This window comes from Neophocaena asiaeorientalis, unplaced genomic scaffold (assembly GCF_003031525.2).
Source record: "Neophocaena asiaeorientalis asiaeorientalis breed wild unplaced genomic scaffold, Neophocaena_asiaeorientalis_V1.1 scaffold138, whole genome shotgun sequence".
Classification (NCBI taxonomy): domain Eukaryota; kingdom Metazoa; phylum Chordata; class Mammalia; order Artiodactyla; family Phocoenidae; genus Neophocaena; species Neophocaena asiaeorientalis.
The window spans coordinates 7,155,689-7,171,459 of record NW_020172632.1 but is presented as its reverse complement, the minus strand read 5'-3'; the positions used below and the strand labels follow the sequence as shown (position 1 = coordinate 7,171,459).

Here is a 15,771-nt window from a genome sequence, read left to right as displayed (position 1 = left end):
CATACCACAAAAAAAAAAAAAAAGAAGAAGAAGACACAGGTCCACTTTGATAAAAATATTTAAAGGCTGGGTTTTTTTTGTTTTTTTGTTTTTTTTTACCTCTCACTGTTGTGGCCTCTCCGGTTGCAGAGCACAGGCTCCGGACGCGCAGGCTCAGCGGCCACGGCTCACCGGCCCCGCCTCTCCGCGGCATGTGGGATCCTCCCGGACCGGGGCACGAACCCGTGTCCCCTGCATCGGCAGGCGGACTCTCAACCACTGCGCACCAGGGAAGCCCTAAAAGCTGTTTTTAAATATTTAGATCTGGTCCCCCAGAATCTGGTCCTCATGCTCTCACCAGAATTTCCGATGACAGAATGACAGAATTTCCAGTTCTAAAGTGCATGTTTATTCATATTTTAACATTTCTGAAGTTGAGATTATACGGCAATTGATGGTATCTTAGGTCAATAAGACACGGCGGCAGCTAACATTTGCAAGCTGTTTTACAGTTAGCCACAGTATTCCATGCACTTTTTCCTTTAGGTTTCACAACAACTTCCTGAGGTGAGTTTTACCAGCCCCGTTTTCAACACCAAGAAGCAGATTCCATGTGGTGATGCCATGCAAGGTAATCCTAGACTGTGTGGGTTGTGGGTGGAGGAGTTAGCCTCGATGGAGTTCCTTTTCTCCTTACCACCAACTTTAGACAGAATATTCCATTTGGGTCTCCACCGTCCCCTGCTCATTGACAGCTGAGGGAAGTGAGGCTCAGAGAGGTTAAGCGATGTGCCCCACCTCACACAGCCAGTAAGCATCAGAGCCAGGATCTGAACTCTTTCCACTACCACAGCTGTTTGCCTGGCACTAGGGGCCGCAGCTGTGCTCCCATGGGAACCAAGCACAAGATGCTGGAGCCCCCAGCCCAGCCCAGAGTAAGCCCCTCTGTGCCCTTGCCCCTCTGCTGGAGCTCCAGTGGCACTCACTGCATGAGCCTGTCCCGGGCTGGGTCCAAGAGGTAGCGCTTGGATCCACCCATGAACAGGGACTGGTGTCGCTGCCGATGGTCCTTTGTCTCCATCAGCTGGGTGTTGAGGTAGCAACCCACACCCACGGGGTTCTGCACCAGGGAGAAGAGGCAGGACATTAACAAGCTGGATGCCTGGCTTGGAAACTTGATCTCAGGCCCCCTCCCCTCCCTCTAGGCTCCTCCTTACTCCATCTGTTACACAATGAATCATGTTCCACAAAGAGATGTGGAAGTCCTAATCCCCAGGACCTCAGAGTGTGAGCTTATTTGGAAATAGCTGCAGATGTAATCAATTAAGATGAGCTCATACCGGAGCAGGGTGGGTCCTTAATCCAATGTGGCTAGTGTCCTCATAAGCAGAGACATACAGGGGGAAGATGGCCATACAACATGGAGGCAGAGGCTGGAGTGATGCATTTACAAGCCAAGGAGTTCCAAGGATTGCCAGCCACCACCAGCAGCTACAAAGAGGCCAGGAAGGATTCTCCCCTACAGGTTTCAGAGGAAATGCGGTTTTGTCGATACCTGGATTTCAGACTTCTGGCTCCCAAAACTGAGAGAGGATAAATTTCTGTTGTTTTAAGCCATCTAGTCTGTGATACTTTGTTATGGCAGCTTTAGGAAATTAATACACCATCCCACCCAGAAACCTGGGTGGTAGGTACAAGAAGCGCCAGTGGAGAAGTTCAGAGAGGAGATGTAGCCTGTCCAGAGTGACTAGTGAGGGCAGGAGAATGGCAGGACAGGAACCTGCCATTTGTATAGAATCTGTCCCAAGGTCAGACTGGGTCCCCAGGCGAAGACTCTCTCCCCTGGAGGAGGTGCAGGCTGGAGGTGAGAAAAGGAAGAATGTAGGGACCTGACCGTCTGGACCTCACAAGAACCGAGGAGGGCAGGGGGTGTGGGCACACTGGGGGCCAAGGCATCGCTTGGGAGACAAGGAGGTGGAGTGGAAGAGGGAGAGCTGGGGTGTGGGCCTGCGGGATGGGGCAGGGGGAGCTTAGTAGGAAGGCAGGTTCCAAGCAAGGTGTTCCCAGGGAAACCAGGAGAAAGCCACAGCTTAAAAATACACAGCTGTTCAGGAGGGCTGCGGCGGCAGGGGGTGGCAGGGCAGGCTGGCACGTCCAGCAGCAGCAGTGTCAGTGTTTGGGCAGCTGTTCGGGGCTGGAGGGGGTAAAGCCAGCAAGGGCGGCCCGACCCCCCCACCCCCGGGAGGCCATCCAGAGGCTTTGGAACACAGAGGAGATGCTAAGTAAGAAGGAAGAATTCCTGGAGAAGAAGATAGAGCAGGAGCTGATGGCCGCCAAGAAGCATGACACCAAAATCAAGCGTGCTGCCCTCTAGGCACTGAAGCGCAAAAAGAGGTATGGAAAGCAGTTGGTACAGATCAACAGCACGCTGTCAACCATCGAGTTCCAGCGAGAGGTCCTGGAGAATGCCAACACCAGCACCAAGGTGCTCAAGAACGTGGGCTATGCCACCAAGGCCATGAAGGCTGCCCACGACAACATGGACGTCGATAAAGCTGATGAGTTAACGCAGGACATTGCTGACCAGCAGGAACTTGCAGAAGAAACTTCAACAGCTATTTCAAAATCTGTAGGGTTTGGAGAAGAGTTTGACGAGGAGGTGCTCGTGACAGAATTAGAAGAACTAGAACAGGAGGAACTAGACAAGAATATGCTGGAAATCAGTGGACCGGAAACAGTCCCTCTACCAAATGTTCCCTCTATATCCCTACCAACAAAACCCACCAAGAAGAAGGAAGAGGAAGACGACGACGTGAAGGAATTAGAGACCTGGGCTGGATCCACTTAACCGGTCCAGTGCGGGCTGGGCCCGGTCTGATGGCCTGCGCGGCGGGCAGGCGCGTGTGTGTGCAGGGCAGGCAGGTTCCATCACTCTCGATTCTTCCTCCCAAGCAGTAGGGCAGCATCACTGCTCACTCTGCATAGCATGGTCTGCACCCAGCGGGACAAGCAAGGGGCGGGGGAGGTGCCTGCTGTTTATAATGTTGACTTTCTGTAAAATAAACTGTATTTGCAAATCCAACATTGAGCTTCTGGACTCCACTGACTCCACTGCTGAACCTCAACGGATAGGGTCGACCATTTGCAGTTGAAATGACCTGAAAATGTAGCCTCTGTCCTTTTAAGTCAGCTGACTTGTCACGCATCTCTTTGTAAGACTTGTATGGTACTGGCAGGAGTTGTTTTGTATTTTTTTTATAAATTTATTTATTTTGTTTAATTATTTTTGGCTGTGTTGGGTCTTCGTTGCTGCGCCCAGGCTTTCTCTAGTTCCGGCGAGCAGGGGCTACTCTTTTTGCAGTGTGCAGGCTTCTCATTGCGGTGGTTTCTCTCGTTGCAGAGCATGGGCTCTAGGCATGCGGGCTTCAGTAGTTGCAGCACGCGGGCTCAGTAGTTGTGACACACGGGCTTAGTTGCTCCGTAGCATGTGGGATCTTCCCGGACCAGGAATCGAACCCGTGTCCCCTGCCTTGGCAGGCAGATTCTCAACCACTGCGCCACCAGGGAAGCCCAGGAGTTGTTTTTTAAAAGCCATAAGCTTTTCCTTATCCTTAGCTGTAATAATGCATCTGATTTTGGTTTCCTTGAGAGCTGTATTTCTATCACCTGTGTACTGGCTCCTGTGTTTCCCACTCTGGCCCACTCCTCACTCCCACTCCCCTGATCTCTTTGGAGTTTGTGACATTGATTTGAAATGGATGGTGTTCTCTTGAGAGCACGTGAGATTGTGAGAGTTAAGTCCCAGCTATGCATTTTTCTAACGTAGCTCTAAGGTCCTTGTTGCTGTTTGTGATAACTGATAGATAACTCATACATTTATAATAAGATGAAACTATGGTTTGCACTGTCTATTAAATATCTCAATTAATTAAAAAAAAAAAACAGCTGTTCAAAACCAGGCAAAACTAACCTGCACTGCTGGAAGCTAGGAGAGGAACCACCTGACGGGGCGGGAGGTTGGGGGGTGGCCCTGGGGTGCTGGAAACGTGCCCTTCAACCCTCTGGGGTGTGGTTACATGGTGAGTCCATTTTTGTGACAATTCATGGAGCTCTTCACTTAGGACTCATGCTCCCTTCTGTATGGTTATTAGACCCCAGTAAAAGGTGGGCTTAAAAAATGAAGGACAGGAATGAGAAACGGAATGAGGCTGATGCCCAATGCCATCTGGTGCATGAAGAAGGCAGGCACACGGAGGCAAGAGCTTAGCTATCTTACACGAACACCAACACACCGAAGATTATGTCATATATGGGGGATGGCTGCCTCTGGGGAGGGGGAGGAGAGGGGAGGGGAGGAGAGGGGAGAGGAGGAGAGGGGAGAGGAGGAGAGGGGAGAGGAGGAGAGGGGAGAGGAGGAGAGGGGAGAGGAGGAGAGGGGAGAGGAGGAGAGGGGAGAGGAGGAGAGGGGAGAGGAGGAGAGGGGAGAGGAGGAGAGGGGAGAGGAGGAGAGGGGAGAGGAGGAGAGGGGAGAGGAGGAGAGGGGAGAGGAGGAGAGGGGAGAGGAGGAGAGGGGAGAGGAGGAGAGGGGAGAGGAGGAGAGGGGAGAGGAGGAGAGGGGAGAGGAGGAGAGGGGAGAGGAGGAGAGGGGAGAGGAGGAGAGGGGAGAGGAGGAGAGGGGAGAGGAGGAGAGGGGAGAGGAGGAGAGGGGAGAGGAGGAGAGGGGAGAGGAGGAGAGGGGAGAGGAGGAGAGGGGAGAGGAGGAGAGGGGAGAGGAGGAGAGGGGAGAGGAGGAGAGGGGAGAGGAGGAGAGGGGAGAGGAGGAGAGGGGAGAGGAGGAGAGGGGAGAGGAGGAGAGGGGAGAGGAGGAGAGGGGAGAGGAGGAGAGGGGAGAGGAGGAGAGGGGAGAGGAGGAGAGGGGAGAGGAGGAGAGGGGAGAGGAGGAGAGGGGAGAGGAGGAGAGGGGAGAGGAGGAGAGGGGAGAGGAGGAGAGGGGAGAGGAGGAGAGGGGAGAGGAGGAGAGGGGAGAGGAGGAGAGGGGAGAGGAGGAGAGGGGAGAGGAGGAGAGGGGAGAGGAGGAGAGGGGAGAGGAGGAGAGGGGAGAGGAGGAGAGGGGAGAGGAGGAGAGGGGAGAGGAGGAGAGGGGAGAGGAGGAGAGGGGAGAGGAGGAGAGGGGAGAGGAGGAGAGGGGAGAGGAGGAGAGGGGAGAGGAGGAGAGGGGAGAGGAGGAGAGGGGAGAGGAGGAGAGGGGAGAGGAGGAGAGGGGAGAGGAGGAGAGGGGAGAGGAGGAGAGGGGAGAGGAGGAGAGGGGAGAGGAGGAGAGGGGAGAGGAGGAGAGGGGAGAGGAGGAGAGGGGAGAGGAGGAGAGGGGAGAGGAGGAGAGGGGAGAGGAGGAGAGGGGAGAGGAGGAGAGGGGAGAGGAGGAGAGGGGAGAGGAGGAGAGGGGAGAGGAGGAGAGGGGAGAGGAGGAGAGGGGAGAGGAGGAGAGGGGAGGGGAGGAGAGGGTCCTTGCTCAACCAGAGATGAGAAATGGGCCAACTCCCTGAGCTGCCCCTGAGGCCTCAAGACAAATATGCAAGAGAATGGAGGGAGCATTTCCCTAGAAAATAAAAGAGTGGGATGGCTCTGGGTGATGTCCATTAGCACAGTGGTTCTCAAACTTGTCCCTGGAAGAGCAGGATCAGCATCACCTGAGAACTCATTAGAAATGCAAGTTCCCAGGCCCCACCCCAGGCTTACTGAATCAGAAGGTCTGGCATGGGGCAAGCCCTCCAGGTGAGGCTGATGCCCGCTCAAGTTTGAAAAACCACTGCCTGAGAGAAATGAGACCGTGGAGTGGGTGTTAGTCCCTGGTAGAAAAAAAAGAGGTGGGATGGGCTCCCTCAGAGCATCAGTTCCCAGGCGGAAGGAGAACTTGGGGCTGCCTGTAGAATTAGGAGAGTGTTCCCTGCTTCTCGCTGTGTATCCCCTACCCAGACGCACTCACCCAGGTTCCCAGAATCATCGGGGAGGCCTTTATGCCTATCCGCTTGGGAGACAGCAGGAACGCCCAGCAGGAACGGTGGTTGGTTGATGTGTTTGCATTCCTTCTCTGGAGGAAGCCACGTACTGGGACCAGACATGGCCTAGAGGTGAGGAACCAAGGCTGAAAGCTTGGCGAGGTCTGGCGGTGGTCAGCCTGGGGCCAGGCCTGATGAGGGCTCTGGGCGGCTGACCTCACCCCCCTGGCAGCCATGAGACTTGAGCCAAGGATGGTAGGAGGTACCTGGCCACCTCCCAACTTACCAGGAGCCCATCCTCTGGGGGTGAAGGCGCCCTGCGGTACTCTCATGACCCCTGCCACCCACTCTATGCCCACCCATCAGCCTGAAACCTCTTTCCAGGTTCCCAAGGGCTCTCCCGGTCTGGCAGGGTCCAGAGAGGTGCTCTAGACCCCAGTCTGGGGAGCAGAAGCCACACGGACTTTGCAGCTAAATGAGCTGGGCTCCAATCTTGGCTCCTCCCCCTTGCTGGGAGCCTGGGCAAATCCCTTCCTATCTCTGGGCCTCAGTTTCCTTTCATGAAATGCAAAAGAAAATCCCTCCCTCCAGGGGGCTGAAATGTGCCCTCCCCAGAGCAGGTATTCAGGAAATGTTGGTACCCTCTTTCATTCCTCTGGACACGCCCACCTTCCCAAGCCCTTAGCAGGTCCCTCCCTGGGGGGCAGAACCTGCTTGGGGGTCGACCAATGTCCAGAGCCTACTCAGATGACTGGCTGCCGAGCCCCCAGAAAGGAGCCCACCGCTCCCCTAAACAGAACCGGTGTGCGGCCTTCTGTCGGGCAGACCCCTTATTCACACTTGGTCCCGCTCCAGTTTTCCCCTCATCCTCTCTGCAGGGGAGGGAGGGGCAGAGATCAATGCCCACTGGGCACTTCCTGGGTGCCAGGCTCCATGCTATAGGCTCTAGTACTAACCTCAATGAATTCTCACAGCCACCTGGTCATGCTCACGGAACAAGCGTGTAAACCAAAGCTCAGAGAGTGACAGACACTGATCCAACGTGACTAGTAAGTACAATACCAGGATTGGGAACCAGGTGAGTCTGGTACCCAAGGGTGAGCTTTCGGCTGAAATAGCCACTTCCACCCCACCCTGCCCCAGCAGGAAAGCCCCCCTCCAAGAGAAGAAGGAAGGAAGGCCATAGGGGCACAGTGACTAGTTTTGGGGGACACTGGCTAAGTGTGGCCCAATAAATTCTTTCTGGAGGGGCTTCCGGGTTGCGGGGAACTTTTGAAAAAACTCCACGCTTCTTATTGTGACATGAGTTAAGTTCTTCCACGAAGCTCTTGAAATTCATCAGTTCCCTGGGCCGTTTTTTCTGAGAAACAGAGGAGGAAAAAGAATATGTCAGGAAAAGCAAGAGCTGCGATGCTGGACCCTTACCACAATCAGAGACAAGCAGTGGTCCAATGAGGCATCACTCTCCCCCATGCCTGCCACTATCCCATGGCCAGGCCAGTCCACCCTGACCTGGGCTACAGAGACGAAGCCCCCCAGCCAGGGGTGGGGTCAGTCTGATGGGGTCTCTAACAGCCCCTCCTCCGTGCAGTGCCCTGCAACCCAGCTTGCCTTCATCCGTTTCTTCTTTCTTTCACTTGTTTCGTGGACATTTACTGAGTCAGGCACTGTTCTAAGTAGGAAGGAGTGATAGTCCAAATATTTAAAAACCAGTGTGACGGGGGAACACTCAGGATTCTTAGGGCAGCAAAACTACTCTGTATGATACTATAATGGTGGATACATGTTATTATATATTTGTCCAAACCCATTGAATGTACAACACCAAGAGTGAGCCCTAATGTAAACCATGGACTTTCAGCGATAATAATGTGTCAATGTAGATTCACTGATTGTAAGAAATGTTCCCCTCTGGTGCTGATTACTGATAGTGGGGGCCTGGGCATGTAGCGGGGACAGAAGGAACATGAGAACCCTGTACTTTCTGCTCAATTTTGCTGTGAACCTAAAACTGCTCTTTAAAATGTCTATTTTTTAGATAACACAAAATAATATCCTGAGGCCTGGGCATTGGCTCTAGGGCCTACGGGAGCGTCTGAGGCCCCTGCTATGCTGACAGGACACCTTAGTAGCTGGTCATGGGGAGGCCTGGGAAGACCCAGGGAGGAGCCAGGTTGCAGGGCTCATTCAGTGGCTATTTACCAGCTGGTCCCAAAGAATTTCAACATTTCACCACCCCTACTTCCTAGCGCTCCTGATGCCTTTACCACAGCACCCACTCCCTGCTAACATTCTATATTGTTTTCACTTGCGATTGTGTTTCTTTTTGCACTAGAAAGTAAGCATTTACTAGAAAGTAAGCACCACTGGGGCAGGTTCCCCTGCACTTAGACGATTACCTGGCCCAAGGCACACATGAGTGAAGGCACAGTAGAGACAAAATAAACAGTTAGACAAATACTTAAGTCCAATTACTATGAAAGCAAAGCCCACGGTGCTAGGGATCACACAACAGGAATTTGACTGGTGCAGGAAAGGGGGGCATCAAGCTAAAATTCTACCTCATCTTCCCCTCTCAGCCCTCCAGTTCTCTGCCACTAACCCAGTCAGCTTAGCTGGGTCTGAGATGGCTGGGAAGTGTCTCCCAAACAGCAGGACACCCAGGCCTGCAGCATCTAGGTCCCTGCAGGCCTGGCAGCCTGTCTCCCATCCAGGCCTGGTACTGGGGCCCCCTGCACCTCCCCTGCAATTCGTGCTGGTACAGAGGAGAGGGGACTGGAGGTGAAGCCAGACACATGCCGTGGGGTTCAATCCCGGCTCTGCCCCTACCAGCTGCGTGGCTAGCCTCAGTCTCCTCCTCTAATACAGGGCGCCTTACCCTGTCCTAGCTGGGAGCAGGGAGTGAGCAGGCTATGGGAAGAGTCCTGCGCAGAGCCCGGCACACAGGGTGCTGTGGATAGGTGAGGGCTGTTGTCCTGCCAGGGAAGACATAGCCCGCCTGGGTACACACCTGCACAGAGTAATGTCCATAAGGCTGAAGCTTGCTTTGGTCACCAGAGAAAGTGTCATAGAGGCCGCGGGTGCCCATGGATCATGCCAGGTATGCCTCGATGCCACTTTTGAAGGTGTAGGTGCCCAGTGCCAGACTGCTCCCCTGGAACAGAGCACAGAGGACAATCCCTGCAGGTCCATCACCCCTTGGGGCCTCGGTTTCCCCATCTGCCCTGGAGTCCCCCCACCCCAGGTCTGTGCAGCAAGGTGGGTGAGGCCTGGCCAGGGTAGGGGATACCTGATGAGCCAAGGGGGGCAGTTTGTTTGTCATCCTGCACATGAGGCCCTTGGAATGAGACCAGTTCCAGGCACTGTCCTCCAGCTTCGTGTATGGGTTGCCCTTCTCCCCATAATTTCCAGGGCCTGGATAGTAGTTCTGGGGGCGAGAGGGAGGGACATAAAGGCTGTTAGTCCCATGCCTTGTGCTGCTGAGTGCACCTGAGGAAGAGATGCCCTCCAGAGGGTAACGGGATTTTCAGAGTCCCTGTGTGTTAACTGCCCCCCAAAACGCACAGCACTGTGGGCCTGTGAGCCTCTGCCACTGCTCAGACCTTCAGTTCCAAGTTCAGACTTCACTGGGGCCCCACTGGTCTGTCCAGCTTATCCCTCACTGTTCCCTTCCTACATCTGACGCTTCAGCCGAAGTGAGGTCCTTGCTGGCCCCCACACCTATGCCGTTCCGGCAACCTCCTCGCCTTTGCTTGCGTGTGCCATTACTGCCACCCAAAATGCCTTTCCCGCCTTCTTGGCCTTGGAAAGTTCTTCTAATCCTGCGAAGCCAGCTCGAACGTCATCTCTCCTGGGAATGAAGCCTTCCTTCCCTGATCACCCCAGACAGCTGCTTGCTTTGGTGGTCTCGGAAATCCCAACCACTACACCCCTGTGTTATAGCCCTACGTTTACATGAATGGGTTTCCCACTGTGCTGTGAACAGTGCTGTGACCTGGAGGGATCTGGAGTCCTGGGTTCGAATCCTGACTCCACTGCTTCTGATTGACCTTGGGCATGCCACTTACTCCTTAGCCCCATGGCCCACATTTCAAGCACAGGGATAGTAGAACTTTCTTCCAAGGTAATGAGGATGATATGAAATAACATCTATAAAGCTTCCTGCACATGCCCAGCCCATAGTGGGTGCCAACACCTAATAAGTCAGGGTGGGGTGGCTGTCTTGGTGGGGCGGGGTAGGAGAGAAAGAGGTAGGAGAGGTTGAGAACTGTGGCTGGACTGAGGATCTGGAGCCTCGACTGCCAGGGTCGGAAATATGGCCTTTGTAGGTGGAATGAGAAGAGCCACCCTGCAGTATAGGTGGGTGAGTGGGTAGCCATCGTTGGGTCAAGACCCGGCAGGATGTTTTCTGCTGCTTTGCACCTTTTAGCCACACGGGATCGCTGCCACTCCACATATGGCTCAGCCCTGCCTACCTCCAGTCCCTGGAACTTCCCAGGAAGCAGCCCAGAACCAGGCCTGGCAGAGAGGGTGGGTAGTCAGGCCGTGGCAGGCATCAGATTCATTCACCCTCAGAGGAACCAGAATGCACATTGCCTCCTTCCAGGGCCCAGGGTTTCCAGGTACGTTCAGGAGAAAAGCCCCAAAGTAGGAAGGTGGGTCTCAACATCACGTGCTGGCTGCTTTACTAGGCTTAATATCTTGGTCCTAGAGACATCCTGATGAGATCAGATCAGTGCCACTTGCAATCAATAGATGGGGAAACTGAGTCTCAGAGAGGCAAGCCTTGTGTCCAAGGTCCCACCTCCAGAAAGGGGCAGCACAAGGGCTCTAACTTCAAAATCCATGCCTGATCCTCTGAGCTTCTACTGTTTCCCAGGCACTGTGCAGGCACCAGAGGTGGGAGAGAAATAAGCACCACGGTGTCTAGGGAGACCTCAGAAGCGAGGGTTATAACAAGGGGGTGGAGCTGCTGATCCTGGAGCTCACAGACCAGGAGGAGCCCAGTGCCGGCACTCTGTCGGCAAAGCCTCATCTCTCCCTTCAAACCTTCAGGTTCAGAGGTGCAGCAACACACCTGGGCTGATGTGAATACCCCTGACTTTAACTAGAATGTTATGTTTCAGGGTTTCTGGGACGCAGGCAGGAGTGCTTAATTCTGGGGGAAGTGGGAATTGTCATTTACAAGATTTTCTTTTAGGTGGACCTTGAAGAAAGAATCATCTTCCCAGAAGATGAAGGGGTGGGACAGGTGTCCCAGGTAGAGGGAGCCATAAGAGCACCTTTGAGACAGTTGGGAAAGGTATACTGGGAAGAGAATGGGAAGGGCATCCAGACTTGATTCTGGGGCATGAGGACACTTAGGAAGGCGACTGGGGCAATAGTAGGTGACCAGGAAATCAGTCCTGGGGGCGCCCCTGGGCAGGGGGAGTGTGGCTTGGGCTTGCGCAGAGGTCAAGGGGATGGAAGGAGGAGGACGGGAGACAGAAGCACAGACCCCCGTGACTACAGGGGAACAAGGTGCCCATGGGCTTCTGGCTCTGGCCGCTGGGTGGTGCCATTGCCCAGGAAGAGCAGGCCTGTGGGAAATGCTGACATGGCAGGAGGGGGGCATGAAGAGTTTGAGGAGCCCGGAGGACCCCGGGGTGGGGGTCTGAAGCCATGTGCATGGAGCCTGGCTGCGCAAGAGAGAACACCCCACAGAGGGTGCTGGGGGAGGGCAGGGCCTGGGAAACAGAAGCCATGGAGGGAGGCTGGCGAAGGAGCTCCAAGGACACACAGCCCAGTGTCCCCACAGCCAAGGGAGGGCAGAGCGTACTAGGAGGAGGATGGAGGCAGAGCCCAGTGCTAGCACAGAAGGCACTGGCTTTGCAGGGGTGTGCTTCAACAGCCCATCCGCTCTGGGGAAGGATTCACAGGACCCAAAGCAGGCACCCACAGCTTTGGCACTGGCACTGCAGAGGCCCCCATGGAGAAGTCAGCACCCTGCACAGGTGGCATTTGTAGGCTTGTCCCACCCACACTGGGGGGACAACTGGAGGGACCAGAGGCCAGAGGAGGCCATCAGGTTCTCAGCCCAGAGCAAGATGACAGCTGAGAAAGTCAGGCCTTGGATGTGAGCTCTCCCAGGGCTGCCTTCTGCCCACTGGGGCAGTGCCACCTCCTTGAACTTTCTGTCCAGCCCTGAGCCCAGGAGAGTGGCTCGGGGAAATCCCGCAGGGCCCAGTGAGGTTACTGCAGGAGCAGATGTGGGGACCAGAGAGGAGAAGAGACAGCTGGAATGGAGGGACAGGCCGTGGGACCTTCACCCTGCTCAGCCAACCCTTGCAGATGCTCCAGCGCTGGGGACCGGGCACAGGAGGAAACAGACAGCATCTGATTTGTTCCCCCAACTCCTCTGCCTTCAGTGGGGCTGGGCTCTGCCATTAGATCCTGTCCTCCACAGATGGTCAAGGAACCAACCAAGTGAGCCCAGCCTACGGGTCAAGTGCAGTTGTTATGTGCGGACACCTTGGACTCAATCCTGCCTCTGCCGCTTAGCAGCTCTGTGACCTTGGGCAGTCACTTAACCTCTCTGTGCTCGTTTTCTGTCTGTAAGTGGCGATGACAGCGCCTGCTTCACAGGGCTGTGGCGAGGAGTACAGTCATTAGCTCACTCATGTGCTTAGAACGGTGCCTGGCGCATGGCAAGTGCTGCATGGAGTGTCGGCTATTATTACGTTAGACTTGAAGGAAATCACTCATTTTTCAGGGCCTCCAGGCAGCCCCTCCCCCCACACTGCAGTTACAGCTTCTGAACCTGAGGGTGCACGTACACGTCCCCTGAACGTGGCAAGGAGTAATTCCCAGGCTCCACAGAAGGCTTCACAGCGGTGAGGTGTGGAGGAAAGGCCCTGGCTTGGGGTTTGCCCATTCGGTCCACTGGGGCAAGATGTTTATCCTCTCTGAGCCTCCAGGGACTCGTCTGGAGTGGTTATAAAAAATTAGAGTGTTTTGGAGAACCAGTACTTAGTAGGCAGGCATGGGCTTAGTCCACAAAGACTTATCACGTGCCTACTATGTGCCAGGCGCTGCTAGGACCTGGGGATTCTGCAGCGAACCAACCGGGCAGATGTGGTCCACCCTTGGGGGCTGCTGTGCGCTGGGGGAGAGACACTGGACCCACAGCCACAAGCGGAGCTCCTGGGAAAGGGAGATGGCACCTCATGGGGTCAGGTCAGACCTCGGAGCTGAGAGCTGAGGGATGAGCAGGGGGTCCTTAGGTGAAGGGGCGGCTGGGGGCGGAATGGCACTTCTGGTAGAGGGGAGAGCAGGGGCAAAGCACAGGGCGAGTGCTTTGCCTCACTTTGAGGAGTGAGGAGGGCAAGGGTGTCCAGCCCAGGGAGCGTGAGGGGCAGGGGAGGAGGGGTGGCACTGGCAGCGTGGGTGTGACTCCCGCCTTTGCCCACATGACCCTATGGAGCCTGAACCCCACTCATCCCGACCCACACCGTCATCTGGATGCCTCCGATCCCCTCCCCCACAAGCATGTCACTCAGTACCCCCCCACAGAGAGCAAAACCCTCCTCCGCTGTCCTCCCACAGCACCTGGAATCAAACCCAAGGCCCTCACCTTGCCAGAAGGGCCTCATGTCCTGGTCCTCACCCCTCTGCTCTTGCCTCCTCCCCCCTCACTCACAGATGTCGTGAGTCTCCATTGCTCACCTACCACAGGTTTTGCTCGAACACCACCTCCTCCCAGAGGTCTCCCCTGACTACCCTATAAATGGCACCTCATCGTTCGCCATCTCTCCCTGTCTCATTTTACCCCATGGCCCTCATTATATGTGATTTGTTTCTCTGTACCGTTGTTTCTACCACTAGGACCACGGCTCCATGAGGGCAGGGACCTTGTCTTCATCACTGCTGGATCCCCAGGGCCTGGAACATTACGTGGCACTAGAGGGCGCTCAACCATTATTTACTGGATGGCTGGATGGCTATAGATATGGAGGAGTTTGTTGAGCACCTAATGTATGCATGGCTCTGTGCCACGGACTCAAAGATGAACAGACCCACCCCTGCAGGCAGGGAGCTCCTGGTCTGGTGGAGGAGACACAGAAACCTACGACAGCCAGTGGGCTGAAAGCTGTGGCACTGGAAAGCAGAGGGGCTGTGGGGTCCCAGAGGGGAGACTGGCCAAGCCTGGGAAGAAGAACTGTAGGAGAAAGGGTGCTTCCAGCCCCACCCAGTCTGCATGCTCTTCAGACAGAGCAGAGGGTAGGAGGGATCCCACTCCGTGTATGAGAACACCTACCCCAATGAGTCCTCGGAAGCGAACCTCTCCGGAGCTGAGCAGCCCCCGGGTGCTGTCCCGTTTCTCCTACAACTCTTCTAAGAAGTCTTTGGAGTTGTAGGAGCCAGGCCCCAGCTCTTCCTTCTGCCCCAAGAGAAGAGAGCAGAGGTGAAAACTTTACACTTGGGAGTGTCCACGCGGGCAGGAGCCCAGGCGAGGATGTGTTCCTTAAGGGATGAGCTCTACCTGGGCCTGGGAGGACACTGCAGGCCACCCTGGGGGCAGGCAGGACCAGGCAGGAGGACCTGGCACCAGCGGTAGGGCAGGGTGGGGCCCCAGGGGCCTCACCTGCTGCCGTTTCTCTTTCAGCATGGCCCGGTACTGGAAGTGGGGCAGCTGTGTCAGCCGGGTGGCTTCCTGGGCCTTGGAACAGCCTGTGCCCACCTCCTTCTTCAATTTCTTGATGCTGAAGCAGGTCTCCTTGTAGCCATAGGTCCCAGGTCCTATGTGGGACTGAGTCAGAGCACAGTCCGAGTGAGGCCAGCCGCACCCACCAGTCCACCCACAGAGCAAGTCCTTGCCAAGCAGTCACCCTGACCTGGGAGTGGACAGGCAATACCCCTCAGGGGGCCCCTCCCCCAGCCCCGAGCCTGGCCCTCAAGGTGCAACCATGACGTCCTCTGTCACTGGCCCCCTTACACTTCAGAGAGGGCCCGCAGCCAGTCTGTGCAAGAGCTGCAAGTGGAGCCCAGGTCTCTGTGAATCCGACCCATGCTGTTTTCACTACAGTCCTGCGTTTATCAAACTCATTGAGGCCCCAGCTCTGAGTCAAGCTCTGAGCTGTGGGCTGAGGGCACGGAGGGGTGTGAGGCATATCCCTTACAGATCAGCTCATCTGTCATGGGGAGGGACTCGGGGGGGGCAGTGGCCAGACCACGTGGGAGACTCGGGAAGCTATGCAAACTCACCACATCCACAGAGTAAACCCTGGAGTACGGGGCCTCCCTGAAGGCGCTGAACTTCTGGTTGGGATAGACAGCGGAGACGTCAAACCTGGGAGGGACAGATGCCCAGTGAGAGGCACCCAGCCCTGATGAGGGCAGTTCTGGGTGGTGGGGAAGTTGGCATCCCACGGGAGGTGACTTTGGAGCTGGCCCATGAAGGATGAGCAGGGCTGCTGCCTCCTCAGGGTCTTCGCCCTTCCAGGTTCCCTCTCCCTAGATTCCACCCTTGTCTGGTCCCCTAACCCGCTGCTGGGAACCTTTACTCAAAATCACCTTCTCAGTGCAACCACCAGCCGCACCACCCCCTGCACTCACAGGCTCCCCCTCCCCACTTCCTTTTTCTCCATAGCCCTCATCATTAGCCAACATTTTATATCTTTTTCTTTTTTTGTTTATTATCCACTCCCACCACCCCTCCCATATGAAGGCAAGCTCATGAGCAAGGGCTTTGCTGTTTTGTTCACTATTTTATCCCTAGATGCTAGAACTGTACCTGGAACATAGTAGGTGATATATA

At 55.4% G+C, this 15,771-nt stretch overlaps 1 protein-coding gene and 1 pseudogene across 1 annotated transcript in view; one reads left to right on the top strand and one right to left on the bottom strand.

The window, feature by feature from the left end:
- Positions 1-15,771, bottom strand: part of CIMAP2 (ciliary microtubule associated protein 2) — a 28,522-nt gene that overhangs the window by 11,822 nt on the left and 929 nt on the right. Inside the window, 9 exon segments of the mRNA XM_024739255.1 lie at positions 966-1,099; positions 5,963-6,034; positions 6,036-6,101; positions 7,174-7,335; positions 8,986-9,129; positions 9,265-9,402; positions 14,272-14,394; positions 14,599-14,763; positions 15,219-15,303. Of these exon segments, the coding sequence (XP_024595023.1) occupies positions 966-1,099; positions 5,963-6,034; positions 6,036-6,101; positions 7,174-7,335; positions 8,986-9,129; positions 9,265-9,402; positions 14,272-14,394; positions 14,599-14,763; positions 15,219-15,303 (1,089 nt within the window).
- LOC112395832 (charged multivesicular body protein 4b pseudogene) lies at positions 1,400-2,827 on the top strand (annotated as a pseudogene).